General features: G+C 35.5%; 1 protein-coding gene across 1 annotated transcript; it reads left to right on the plus strand.

Annotated features, from left to right (window-relative positions):
- Nucleotides 1-561: 561 nt before the first annotated feature.
- LOC110464486 (interferon-induced protein 44-like) lies at nucleotides 562-14,863 on the plus strand. Its single transcript, XM_021519735.1, has 7 exons — nucleotides 562-661; nucleotides 3,005-3,544; nucleotides 3,972-4,024; nucleotides 5,881-6,078; nucleotides 8,493-8,639; nucleotides 11,701-11,872; nucleotides 12,936-14,863. The coding sequence occupies exons 2-7, from the start codon at nucleotides 3,013-3,015 to the stop codon at nucleotides 13,244-13,246; spliced, it is 1,413 nt and encodes a 470-aa protein (XP_021375410.1). The 5' UTR covers nucleotides 562-661; nucleotides 3,005-3,012; the 3' UTR covers nucleotides 13,247-14,863.
- The last annotated feature ends 207 nt before the right edge of the window (nucleotides 14,864-15,070 follow it).

Below are 15,070 nucleotides of genomic sequence, written 5' to 3' on the forward strand. Positions count from 1 at the left end.
CGATTAATGTATTTAATTGTAATAAGAAGGGAAATATTATATACCTTTAGTTCAAATCAAAGTTTTTATTGGCGGATTTATGCAAAGTGCAAAAGTGGGATTTTTCGATAAATACGATATAACCCCGAAAACAGAAAAAATATCTGTAAGATAAATAATGTATTCCAGCTTGGCACTTTCAAACTCGTTTAATTTTTTGAAAATTTGCTATCAATAGCACATGTAGCAATTAATGGCTTTGATCCAGATGACTTACTGTATAAATAGCAACAGTGACTGTGGCGTTGACCTTGGTACCTTACGAACTCATGTAAGGTTTTCTTGCATGACCTTCGCATAAACTTTGATGAAAATCTGTTATGAAATCGCTTTTCGGCTTAAGGAAGATAGAGTTGTTTCCCTTTGTGTTACTAGCCTTAGAGTGACCGATTTCTACACGCTGATAACGTTTAAATAACTTAAGTAATAAACTCTGGTATCTTGTATACTAAAATTCCTCTCGTTCCTTCTTTATCAATATCATTCAGTTCGTGTCGATTCACGTACGCTCTGTTTCGGTGATTCATTGTTATCCGGTTTTACTTTCGGTTTTGGCTTTCCACGAAATTAGGGAAATACCGATCAGGAGGATCGTCATTATTTGTTAGAGCTAACACGGGAAGTAAGTATGCATTTAGCATTTATTTTATCATCAATGTTGTTTTCAAATGATGTTTTCTTGTGTGATTATTTGCTGTGTGCAGCCAATTATATTAAATGTTAGATTGTTTACAAATGCAGGCCTACAGCGATCAGGAGATGACTCGAGTAGCGAGGACTTTGTACATTGTGAAGGGGCGGATGTCGGTTGTTTAGAATTCAGATCGTTTCCTTGATAGATCTCATATTATAATGTTTATTATTTGCATTATTTAAGAGTCATAAAAATGGAAATGCTACTTGTGCTAATGTCAAATCATACACCTTTAACTTCAGTTGTGGTTTAAGTTTAACACACACACACACACACACACACACACACACACACACACACACACACACACACACACACACACACACCCTACACATCCCCCTTCACAAACCCCATATACACCCCATCACTACACGTCCGACACATAAAACTAGATATTTTATATTGAAAAGGAGATAGTTACAAGCAGAATTGCATTTTTACATCTCAGCTACAGTATACAGCTATACCTTCATCAGGCAGGCTGATCACATTTCTATACATACAAATAGTATGGACATAAAAGGTTTCATTGGTACATACATTAAGATGAAAAGTATGAATGTAGTTTTGTTTTCTAAAAATGTGTGCATGTACAAGTGTACATAACACCTACTCAGGTTTTTAGCAATCCAGTTCATTATGGCCGGGTTTGGTTGGGGTTTTAAATAGAAAACAAGCATGTACTTTTACTTTCTTTTAATACATTTCTCAGAAAACCAAACCGGAATTTTGTAAACCAGTAGGTTTTGGAAAAACCCAAGCATTCAATATCATTACGACAACATTCTTATTCATGCACACATATTTATATAACCAAACGTGATACAACAATTAAAACTAAAGAAGTCTGAACAAATTAGTATCACTGTCAGACCTGGTGTAAGAGTTAGTGTAAAGGATGAGCTCCAGTCAAATATTGCTGAATAGCTTATTGAGTTGTAATGGATGTGTATATGATTGATTAAAGAGGAGAAGTCATATTTCTTATTGACTGACATTTCAAAAATTGTTTTGACTAAATTTATTTCTAAATGCGTGTCCATGTAAGCTTTTACGATCAAACTGTGTATTTCACAATCTTAAGTCGATTTGTCAATGTTTAGGGTCACCTGTATGATCACGGTATCGTAACAAAACAGGAACTGTTTATGTGGCTGGTGTGTAATGACAATTTATGAACCCATTACATGTACATGTATAACACTTTTACGAGAACGGGTGAAATATTGTATGAGAGCATTGGGTCGAGCAAGCTACATATAGGTAATTAGAGACAACCACAGGGACATGTCACACGCTATAACATAACAGACGACAAACATAAATATAGTCGTTGCAGTCTACATGTAAATTAGAAAAAGGAAACTAACAGACTATTAGCTAAAAAAACACCCCTCTATCAGTAAATTCGACATAACTGTGCCAAATACTTCTCTATTTTATAATCCTTACAATCAACAATTTATTCATTGTTAATAAATCATGTTCAAGTAATTCAACTTATCTACCAAACTGAACGTTTTCATACTTTTTAATAACTGTAAACACAGAGACACCGAGGGAATTCCAATATGACAATGATTGTCTTCCATCAGTTATATATTTTTAAAATATGTAAAAAAAAACATAATGAAAAATAAGTTGACTGATTTACACTGACTAATCAGGAAGGGATCCGGAGAAACAAATTTTTACCTGGTCACAAAACCAACTCGACAGGCACTAGGCCTTCATATCCAGGATTGTCTAGCCCTGCAAACTATGGGTTGAATATATTTATTTGTTTTGCATATCCTGAAAACTGCCATTTAAATTTACTTATTTATTTACGTCTCAACTCATTGAATAGTACATACATAAATACATAAATCGTCATTAAAATACACACATTTTAAAACATATTTCTCAACACTATAAAATGAGCCTATTGCTATTGAATAACAGTGTATTAGAGACGAGTTGCATGCAATCATACATCAGTAAATCATCACATAATTCATCTAAAATATTAGCCTATAAGTCAACCTTATCTTTGCTAAAATGTATTCGTTTTATCATGGAATCATATAGCATATACATGAGATACAGCAGTTAGAAATATGATAATCAGTGATTCAGTATAAATACATTAATTATATTCATATCATAAAATAATATCATTAAGGTCATATACATAAATTTAACAGAACATATTTAGAACATTGAGCATAGAAAGATTCACCAAGGTATAAAATATTTCTGAATATATATATATATCATTTTTCTTTCAAGTAAACAAAATGGCGACAGAGCTCACACAAGCCCACAAGGATCAACTTTCTAAATGGATTGATTCCACTAAGAACCACAAGTTTACCTTACTGTACAAGATCAGCCGTGATGGATGTGTAGCTCCAACCTTCCATAGTCTTTGTGACAACAAGGGGCCGACAGTCACCGTCCTGTACAATACTGACAAGTCGGTATACGGGGCTTACACTGCTGTCAGCTGGCATTCTAATGGTGCCTATAGCGTCGACGCTAAAGCGTTTCTGTTTAAACTAGAGTATAACGGTACAGCACAGCCAATGAAGTTTCCCAACAAAACAGGCGGAACAAGCGCAATCTATGGGGATGCGAGTTATGGTCCAACATTTGGCGGACATGACCTTCATTCTTTTTCTGCTACAGTGAACAAATCCGGAAATAATTTTCCTTTAAATGGTAACACCAACGCATTCGGAGGAACCTATGACGTACAAGGGCAGAACTACAACTCTGTGATGAATGGTCACTTACAGGTTCTGGACCTCGAGGTCTACAGTATCGAAGGTAACACGGGGCACATCCATTAATACTGATTTTGAATGTTAAATGCTTGCAAACGTCTACTCATTGCATCAAAGCTATGTAATTGAGGTATTCTTGATAGTGGCTGTTCTAGATCCTCCAAATGGCTGGTAAAATAAACTATGGTTTTCAATGTTTATAAAGTAAATCAGCCAAAACAAAGTGATTCAGTGAAAAAATGAATTTTTGACGCATAAATGATATACATGTACGTTATGATATAAAAATGCATTTTAGAATGTAAGTACCAGGGTTAAGTATGAATGTTGGGTTTGCGTAACAGTAATATTTGAAATGACATAATATATGTTTTGAAGCTGTCTGTCTGTCTGTCCAACAATAATATTTTTTAAAGAAGTACATGGCTTATGCTCATGTCAATATTATCTCTCCATCTGACTACTTACAGAACAGGAGCTGCTACAAAAGCCGTGGATTCGGAATGTGGACTGGAGTCGTAAGGTCTGTAATGTATACATATATTTGTATAGCAGTATTTGTATAACTGTAATGTATAACAGTATTTACGTTTTAAACTGTTTAGATGTATCGCTGTATTTCACTTTTTTGTTGTTATTTTTTAGATTGATAATGATAACCGATTAATTAGGCATCTATATCAATCATAGAAAAACAAGCATTTCAGTAGAGTAAATATTGTGAAATGGTGAAAATTATATTACTTTGAACATTATAGTACAGGTATTATGATAAGTCATGCGTCATACGTAAAGTACTCTTTTCAGCATTCGCGATACTCACTTCCTTTCTCTGCACCCCTGGAATATGTCATGACGAAATTGAAAGCTATTAACTTGGCACTGTGTGGATGAGACAAGAAGATAAGTTTGATCCTTTGATGTACTTCAAAAGATCTCGCGATCGCATACCGGTAAAACTAGCTGTGTAGTCGGGTGTCGCCTTCACCAAAATCAAATAACTTTATTGCGCATTCAATTTTGCTATGACATATTCCAGCATAAGTGACCGCAATCTGTCTAGTATCAAAGATGTCCATGTTACATAGTTTAGTAGACCATAAAGTAAATAATGCGTGTTTTCCTACACAGAGTGAAAAGTACGGCCAAAGAGGGTTTAACCATGGTCAATTATAGTCGGTCAGTTACTATAAATGGACAACCAAATTGCAACAAAACCATGATTTAAATATGGTCTAACTTACATTTGAATACTTTCACATACATATCTTTATAGTCCTTCATCTTTAGAGTGCTGTTCATAATCAAATTGTTCTCCGTCCGTAGTCGTTCATCTTTTCACAATGCATTGGACAGATATCTCTCAAATTTCATATAAAGGTTTCCGTTGTTCAATATTTGTGCATTTTGTTTTCTTTTAGACTAAACAGGAAATCGAGATGGCCGCCAGGCAGCCATCTTGGATTGTAATAGATCAAGATTAATACTTCTTTTTCTCAAGACGTATAACAGATCTTTCATGAAGGTTATCCTTGATTGGTAGTTGAGCATGTTTCTTTATGAGACTGTTTTGAAAAACAGTATGACAACAAGGCCGTAATCTTTTATTCTGACAGCTCGAGATGGTATCAATATTTCACAAAATGTGTCTGACAGAATAAAATTTTTTAAATTTCATATGTATGTTACAATATTCCCTTCGACATCGGTTGTGCATATTTTATTTTGAGACTAATCAGGGGGAAAAAAAGAACAACAAAAGCTGACTGTAAAGTATATCTAAATACACATATATATCAGGTTGTTTTTTTATAAATGAGCAACCTGTACTAGCTGTCAGTTGTAATGGGGCTAGCTTTGGTGCTTACTGCATTAACAGATGATTTTTTTTCAAATCTTGTGTCACACAAATCACTGCTGCCATAGTCTGTGTTGATGCAATTATCTTAAATTGAAATGCCTTCTAAAACTTTACACAATAATGTATGCCTTCTTCCAAAGTATCATTGTAAGCCTATCGCTCACTGGGTTATAGCCATTTGTATATATCGGCTTCATAAGGCATTGATTGGTTCATTCTATATTCAAAGTGGGATAAGAATTCTCGGACTTCTTTTGACGACATTCAGTTTATGATGAGGCTTTGTAGAATCGTTTCAATTTTGGCAAGTATGATGGAGTATGGTCATGTCAGGTGTCACCATGGTGGTTGCTCGTGGTCAGTTAAATGAGCATGGGTGATTATATGTGACCATGGTGTAATTTGTTTTATCTCCAAAACAGATACATTAACGGGATGTGAGTAGCATCGCTGCTTTCTAAGAAACAAAACAATTCAGATAATAAGATCTCTAATTAATCTAGTTTCTTGGTATACAGTTTGAGGAAGAGGTAAAGAACAAGGTGGCCACCTATAAACCGTTACCCGGATTGGACCTCCAGCAGGCGAGGATCCTGTTGGTTGGTCAGGTCGGGGCAGGGAAGTCTAGCTACTTCAACACCATCAACTCCATCTTCCGGGGACACATAAGCGCCCAGGCCAACGCTGGAAGCGCTGAACATAGTCTTACAACATCTGTAAGTATAACATTAAATAGCAAACCAAAACATGTGTAACATTCTTTTGAATCTGCATCATGACGTCAAAGACTAGGCCACTTCTATTTATTTTTTATTTATTATATTTTTTATGAAACAATTGGATCAGCAGATCAGTTCCATGTTTTCAATGTTTCATGTGAAAAGGTTACTAAAGAAAACGATTCAGCATATCTGTAGGGACCGTAATAAGGCATATGGTGATACAAAATGAAGTAAGACAGAAGAAATGACTTGAAACATGTCAACGTTCCAAGGATGTTTAAACAGCTGAACCTGTATCAAGTCATAAGTATGAGTGATAGTGCCCAATAAAATATTTTGATAGTTATAACATACAAAAATGCCAATCCGAGGCGTATATTTCACAAGAATGCCATGTCATTGCGTGGTATTCATTGTCTATAAACCCATCTCACCTCGTCATCTCTCCATCAAGTCTACATTTAAAAGCCTTCTCCTGAATAAGACATAAGATTTGAACTAAGTTTGGTTGGCATGATCATAAGTTCAATGAGATTCAATCTTGTATAGATAAAGGGGCGTGCCGGAGAGTTTGAAATATCCTTTCAGCAAAGTGATTATAATTTTGCATTCATATAGTCGGTATGACCTTTGAGGTAGGTGGGATATAGTGCCCTTGAATTGGGGGATTTCGGATAATATAGGGCTGTACCACTGGGATCCAATTATATAACCACATACATTCAAAGTGGGCATACAAAACGAATTTGAGCTGGGGTTCACCCTTCTGATGGACTTAGTCTGAAACTGCATATATCGTCGATGGGCACAAAGTGGCAAACAAATCAATATATCATCTAAATCAGGATTTATCCTAAGGTCCGTCTTCTAGAGTTTCTGAGTCAAAACATATCCAATATGGAAATCCGCACCTTAACGCCATATTGAAATTGCTAGGCATGATGGAATGTATGAACTCATGCTAACAGCATTTGCCAATGGGCCCAGTCCTGCCACAGAGGTTTGATTTTCTGAGTAATTACACAGATATAATTGGATCCCTATTCCATAACCTTATATACGTACATTTGTTACAATGGTTGTCCTATGGATCCCTGTTGAACTGTTTTGACCCTCAATTTATACATAAGTATATTCATATTGATCACAACCAAACTTATCATTAAGCACCATTGATCATACGGACCAAGTGGTCGAGTTTTGAATTCAGAAAGTATTAATTTTGTTGAGGGCTTAGATGTTATATTCAAAAAGGAGTAACTTGCAGATGTTTAAGTCTTTAAGAACCTACTCTTCGTGTTCAGTAAATTGAGCATATTGTAATCACACTGGTTAGGAGGCTTCCCTGTAATTAGGGCACACGGTTTTTTGATAATGGAAAGTGTCGTCTCCTTCAGTGCTGAGAGGCGAACCAAAAATAGGAAAATGTTTGTAGTACACTACAATCAGACCTGTTTTATAGGTCATCTTCAAGAGAAGTCCAAGAAGTGGTCAATCATTGTAATTTGTCTCTATATAAACGTTTAGCTTTGATACAATAGGGTGCTTTAAAATCAGTTCCATTAAACAAGTGATATCTTTATAGATGTGGTCAGCAGGATTAGCAGGATTACTTCTGATGAGCTGTTTATCATAATTGCTTACACATCCAGGTTAGCTAAGGGCCATCTTCGCCTCTTGAATTGTAGTGGATCAAACGAAACTGTGAACTGGCTAACGTGAAACTAGAAACTACTATAAACTTATGAACTGGATTTCATGAAAGTATGCAATGGCATAGATGAACTTGAACTGATTTACATAAAACCTTTTACTACATTAAAACTAGGTACTTACTCAAGTGAAAAATGAACGTAAAACACACACACTTGTGATTACAAAAGTTTGGTAATATTTACAGATGCCAAACATGAATGACACTGCATCATGCAGCTGTTTCGTTCTTTTAGAGTCATCGGTAATAGTAGGGGCCAAAACGTGTTTGAATTCCAATAGGTCTAAACTGCTGTTGAAAAAAGAAAAACAGTCAATGTGGCTATCAAATGGCAAACTCCAGGGACTAAGAAATCCACCAGCAGAATCTACCACCTTGTACAAATGTATCTTGAAGATGAAGGTAACACACAAGCAGGTGTTTGCACCTGAAACTATGAACTGATTCACATGAAACCGTATACAACCTCAGGTAAAACTTAACACATGTATTGACTTATGTAAAACTATACTGGCTTGATAAATTATGAGGTGACTGAACTATCAATATTATGATCTGGCTCAAGTTGATCTAGAAATTGGGTCATGTTCTCGTTAAGGTACTGGTTCTTGCTGAATTCTCTGTATTTGCTGATTCAAAATAAACTTGAGAAAGCGTAATTATTGTTTTTCTCTCTCTATTTTGCAACGTTTAGTATAGGACATATCAAGTAAGGGACGGATATGCTGGAAAACCTCTCAACTTTCGGTTATGCGACACACGTGGCCTTGAAGAGGACCAAGGTCTTGATGATCATGAGATTGGTTATCTACTTGAGGGTCACGTACCAGACAAGTACAAGGTGAGTGTGTATGTGTCTTTGTACAGACAATTACCTGTGTTTGTTCCTGGGGTTAATATGTTACAAGCCATTCGTTTCTTTTTTATTTTGACAGATTTCGTTTTTTCCTCACAGCTGTCATGCGTTGGTTCCCTTTTGTGCATCTACATAGTGCATTTCGAAACTGATCGGAGGACCAAAATGGCTGCAAGACCGACATCTTGGATTTTAAAATGAAATTTGCTATCGCGTTTTTTTTAAACAATTGACAGAAATATTTGATTTTTTTTAAACTTTGATATGGTTTGAAGGTTCCCCTGGTCTTTAAATAATATGCATGATCGATCAATACATCATAGGTCTGAAGTTTTATCAGAAAGGTGCAATACACATAGATATAAGTAAAATTCAATTTATGGGTGGTGGAAAGTATTATTACGAGTAGTTTCATTACGAAATTAGAAAAATAACAGAAAAAACGCCCAAAGATATTTGATTATTGCTTTAAAAATATTCAGTGTACATGCATTCATTTGATTCTCCTACCTCTGCCGAAATGTTGATTTCATTTGAGGCATATACAAGAAGCGGTTTATTACAATTAGTAATGCTTCACAAAATGAAGCTTGACGTTTGAGCATTTGATTTGGTTCGTAAAACGTCTTCTTGTTAAATACCTTTGGCGTTGGGGCTTTTTATTTGCTAGTGGCTTCCTGCTATAAAGCTTGACAAATTCTGCAAAATATACTTTGACTACATTTTAAAGTCCCAGTAGTCAAAATGTGAAATGGGATTTCAGACAATAAGTTTGTAAACAGCAATGACCAATATTGAAAATCAAACTGTTTATATCGCTTTTCTGTTTTTTAGAACCAAACAGCACAAAGTCATCGCGTTTGGCAGGTAGCATTTGCGAAATGAAATGGTCCCGTCTCTTACTAAAGTCCTCAAACTTTAAACGTTAGAACAGAAGGAGCTAGATTGGTAATATTTGGTTACTAACTTTCTGGCGTTGAGTGCAAAGACAATTATTGAAAATAAATTATTTTGAATTAGGACAAAGTGATCAACTTTATTTAAATGCTGAAATGGCTTCCAATACTTTAACGGCATGGAGTACTAAACAGTTGGTTTAACGAAATAATCTTCATTTATGTTCAAGGTTACGGGGTCCTTTTTACAAAGATTAACTAACATAGAAAGAACTAAGGCCTAGAGTCAAAACATTTGGCTAGTAACACTTGCTAGCATGGAAAGCTACAAAATTTGCATAAAGAAAATAACTTTTCTTATAATCATAGTCAATCGGGTCCAATGTGTTACAGCTAAGACAATTTCTTCTGAATAGTCAAGAGGCATTGGGGAATGTACGGACTACAAGTGTGTTCAAATGAATAACCTTAACCAAATTGTAAGGTCATAGGGGTAAAATACAATCATTAAATAGCCTGATGACAGCATGCCTAGCAGGCTGCAACATGTCGGCCACCAAGTAAAAACTGGAAACCAGGCCCCGGAATCTCGAAACATCTTTAATTCTCAATTCTTAACTTTAAATTCCTACGCTAAGTACATACTTAGCTGATAAGTTCTTAAATGGTGGATCTGAAAGGCGTTCTGAAATATTTGAGAACGAACTTAACTAAGAATTTGATTGTTGATACATAGTAGCCCTAATTGGAACACTTTAATCAATAAAAAACTAGGATAAACAATCCTGCACTATTTTGCTGTATATACAAGCATTGAAAACCATGCTTACCTTTTCAAGCACAATTGGAGATTAATAAAAGACGACACCAGTTTTATCTTTATATTAGACATATCATTGAATGCTTGATATCAACATAAAATATTTAATTATTATCCTTAACTGCGATTAAATCCTAAAGCAGAAAAAGACGGTCATCTTGACCCTAATGTATTTAAAATGTACGTAGTTTTAATAGAGCGATGACTGATAGTTTTTCTACACAAAGGTACAGCTACATATGTTATATTTATATATAAATCCCTGATAATAGAGTAGTGGAGGACTTTGAAACGCAAACTGCTTTAAGGCATTCTCAAACATGCACTTGATCAAAATTTGAAATTTCAATAAGTTGTACAGATATGAAGTCAATAGAGCGATGAAAAAGGTAAATAACATGTACGTACATGTACGGAACACATCTCCCTTATCCTGCACACCACCCTATCTTACCGCGGAAGGTGTAAAAGCGTTCCATACTAAAACTTAAAAGTCTGGTACAGAAGCTTATCAGGTTAAATTTGAAAAACAAATAATCTTAATTTAACTTGTTTACTATCATGTTAAAACGCTTTGGTTATTTCAATTCATTTAAAAGCGATAACACGTTGGGTATCCCCTGAAAACACAATGCTTATCTCGGCAAAATACGGTAATTATCTGATTAAAACACAACAGTGATCTCATATTAAATGAGATAACTAATGTATTTAATGAGATTAACAGGTTGTAACGTGATGGTAAACATATTAAAACAAATATAGTTTTTAATTTTCACCAATAGGTTTCCATAAATAAGCTCCCCTAGTCTGAAATGGAACATTTTCTAGAAATGATATGACATCAATCGTTGCATTCACAATATTTCCTTCGCGGAAATTGCGGGAAAGATGTGTAAGGAAAAGAGCGTTTTATTTTGTATATTTGGAATATATATAATATGGGAATTGTACACTCGGATGGGGTCGGAACCTGCCTAATTCTAAATCCTAATTCTAAACCCTTTGTTAAAATGTTCATTTCCCTCTTAACCACATATAAAAGACCCTATTAGTAATTTGCTGTAAGTTGGCCATTTTGTACATTCAAGCACGTACTTAAATATATAAGCATGCTCCTTACCATTCTCAAATATTTAACCGGTTCTCAGCCTAAAATTCGAGGAGGAAGATTTAAGAATCTGTTGAAAGTTTACATTATTCTTAAAGTTAAGAATCGAAAATGGTTTAAGAACATTTGAGATGCACTTTTCTTATAATATACATTCAATTAAGCACTCAGAATGGGTTTAAGAGTTATTCACTATGTACGCATGTGTATTTCTACCAGTTTAACCCTGCTGTTCCACTGTCAACCGACGCACTTGGGTTTGTGAAGAACCCGAATTTGTCCGAACGAATCCACTGTGTGGCATTTGTTCTGGATGGTAGTACTGTGGATGTCATCCCCGAGAAAGTGATGGAGCGGATCAAGGCCATACAATTGCGAATGAATCAAAGAGGTAAATTTACAAAACAGATATGATGTTTCCAAAAAGGGATACTGTAACTTATTGGTTGTCTGTATTTTTGTATAACTGCTAAATATGTATGCATAACAACATTAATATAATTTTAAGATTTGGGAAGATACTCAAGTAGCACAAGCATTTTAAATGAAATGAATGTTAACGATCAGTGTACCATTTGCATGGGCATGTCAGCTTAGCATGAGGTGGCCACCGTCTCGCCGAAACTTCTTCCAAATATCCAAGAGGCATAGGTTAATAATATTGGTCTGTAACATGATGTATGACGAGCTTTAAAGTTGATTAAAAGAATGACCTTTAACAGCCGTCAATGTTAAATGATTCAAATGTAATTAAACATTTAAACAAACTTCAGATTAAACTAGAGACGATTGGTCATGCCGTTATGCCGATAGCTTGCTGATATAAAGGGCAAGTTACGTAAAGTTTTTAAATGAATAACCGTTATTTCATGCAAGGTCAGAGTGATCAAGTTTGTCTAAAATACTTTAAATGTGTTCTGTTAAAAACCATAATACCTAAAACTATGAAATTTGACCTATTGCTTACTGGGATGATGGACTAATCGTTGTTTTCAAAGAATTGACCCTGACAAACTAAAGTAAATGATAATCACTTGATGTTGGGAAAGAAGAAAGACGAGGAGTTGTGGCATACATAACCTATATAAAAAATGAACCTTGTCCAGGTGTCGTTTTTTTAAATCATGACAATATTGTAAAAGATAATACAGATGATAGGATATTTTTAACAAGTTCGTCACCTAAATAGTGTAAACTAATCTGTTTATGATGTGATTGCCTCGTTGCGATAGCGCGGATCTGATGCTAACTTAAGGGCGTTATCTCACTGAAATACCATGCAAAAGGCACCCAGCGCAGCATACTTCCCGGTCTCATTATACTGACATGGGGTGAACTAGTTGTGTCCATTTCCCTAATTGCCAAACGTCAAGCAGTGAATAACCATTTTTTATCGTTGCAATTTCTTCATTGTTCAGTCATCTTAACGAATCTATCAAAACTTGTTTTTACAGGGATTCCCCAGGTTGTACTTCTGACGAAAATCGACAGAATCTGTGAGGAGATCTCCAATGATATCAGCAAAGTGTTTTTCAGTCCAAGGATGAAAGATTGTGTGGACAGGGTTGCCATGGTCATGGGGCTGCCCAGGTCGCACATACTTCCTGTCAAAAACTACGAATGTGAGGTAGAGCTTGATCAGAACACTAACATTCTGTCACTTCTCAGCCTCAGACGAATTCTCAATTTCGCTGACGACTACCTGTACAACAAACTTGATGAAATTGTGACTGACAAGATGCAACACATGAAAATCCGTGATTGAAACTTATATTGTGATATAACAGAGAAAAGCATTTGTATGGCAGTTAAGGTGAATATTGAAACAAAAAAATCATTTAGCTTGTAGTTCCCTACATTTTATATATAAGCAATATAAATAACATTATTAAATATACCATTGTGTATTCAAACATATAGTCACAGTGTTAGTGAAATCACATCCGTAAACACAACAAACACACATAAAAGACACCACTTTCCTCAATGAAATCAACTAAATCAGGATCCAATCCTTATATTTCAATTAATACTTATTTTTTATTTACTTGAATTGGTGACGTTTTTTAGGGTCTGTCGCTGGTACTGAAGCTAGTGCAAGTCTACGTACTAACGTAATGTAAGAAATATAGTTCGCCATTGGAGGTCCATCATACAGCAATGTAGTGTAAGGTCATACTTCAAAACAGCAATTAAAATAAGATACGAAAACATAATGTAAATGTCGTTTTAAATTGTATTGGACTAAATTTTGCCAAATGTGAAAGAATGTATTCAAACGCACTAGCAATGTTAATAAAAGAAAAACATTATCTGGCAATTTCATGGAGTCCAACTTAAGTAAACAATGACATTTTTCTCATTGCTGACTTGAGTGAGTTCCATATGGGGAGGTTGGAGTCCGTCATCTTGGCAGACACTGTGAGGCGGTGTGAGCCGTGGTGTGGAAAATGGCTCGCTGGTGCTATTTATATGGGCGTTAACATTTCCCAATGTTGTAAAGTTGTGAGGGAGATGTTTGCCTGTTGAGAGACATCCTCTGTGGTAGCGGCCAAGTGAAGAGAGGCCAATGTTGGGCCATAACAAAACACCTGTGGGTGGGCGGGGTGGAAACCTGTAACGTACGGGGCAGGAGTTACAGCTATTTGAGGAACAAGAGAACAGTACCAGCCTAGAGGGTATGGACAGAAAACGACCATCCATGGGGTTCCAAAGGGGCCAGTGTTACTAATGGAGGCACAGGTCAAGGCTGACGTCGACGAGGGCCAGCTGACTGGACAAGATATGAGTGGACGTTTGATGAACTTTACCTACTATAAAGCCCCATGGTCATCATGACAGTTGTTATGAGGTTTAGTTTTGAACATTGTGTTTCAAACTTGATTTTATAATGAAAACATAAATAGTTGAGAACTGTGTGTTCAATTCTAGAACTGTGTGTTCAATGCTAGAACTGTGTTCAATTCTTCTAGAACTGTGTGTTCAATGCTAGTCTTTGCTAGAACTGTGTTTGCAATGCTATCGGTTACACCGATGTTATAGTGAGAACAGTGTGTACAAACCTTTTAACCTGGTTAAAACCTTTGTGTTCGATACAGTGTAAGTAGCCCGGAAATATTGTAATTTTAGGACAATGAATATTTCAATCTGTGTGTTCATACTCAATCTACATGGCATTTATTGTCATGTGCCAGGTGTATTTTTGTTCGGTGTGTTTGAAAGAACCGGATGAAATTTGAGACATTGAGGAGCTAGAGGGCTCGAGTGTGTATAAATAGTTGCCACACTGATAGTTTGACAACATAGTTCATTTGTGTGAATCATATTGTATATTCCATTGTTAATTTTTTTAGATTTGTGAATAAATCTTGTTATCTGTATATTTAATGCCTTTGTTTACTCAATTTGGGTGTGAGTTCGTCTTATCCTAATATTACTCAGTACATTTCCTTGACAATGCGTTAATATTCTCCACAGACGCCCATGCTATTTATCTCGGCCTTGAGCACATTAAATCAATTGATGTACCACAGTCAGTTATCTGTTCTGATTCTCTATCTGTTATACTATTTTTAGAGAAAAAAATCTT

The sequence above is a fragment of the Mizuhopecten yessoensis genome, unplaced genomic scaffold (genome assembly GCF_002113885.1).
Source record: "Mizuhopecten yessoensis strain PY_sf001 unplaced genomic scaffold, ASM211388v2 scaffold10997, whole genome shotgun sequence".
NCBI classification, from domain to species: domain Eukaryota; kingdom Metazoa; phylum Mollusca; class Bivalvia; order Pectinida; family Pectinidae; genus Mizuhopecten; species Mizuhopecten yessoensis.

Excerpts from the sequence above, each read along its gene's own strand:
- LOC110464486 (XM_021519735.1), top strand. The coding sequence starts at position 3,013 with ATGGCGACAGAGCTCACACAAGCCCACAAGGATCAACTTTCTAAATGG. Across the intron at positions 4,025-5,880 it reads ATGTGGACTGGAGTCGTAAG|TTTGAGGAAGAGGTAAAGAA; the intron begins GTCTGTAATGTA and ends CTTGGTATACAG. Across the intron at positions 8,640-11,700 it reads ACGTACCAGACAAGTACAAG|TTTAACCCTGCTGTTCCACT; the intron begins GTGAGTGTGTAT and ends TATTTCTACCAG.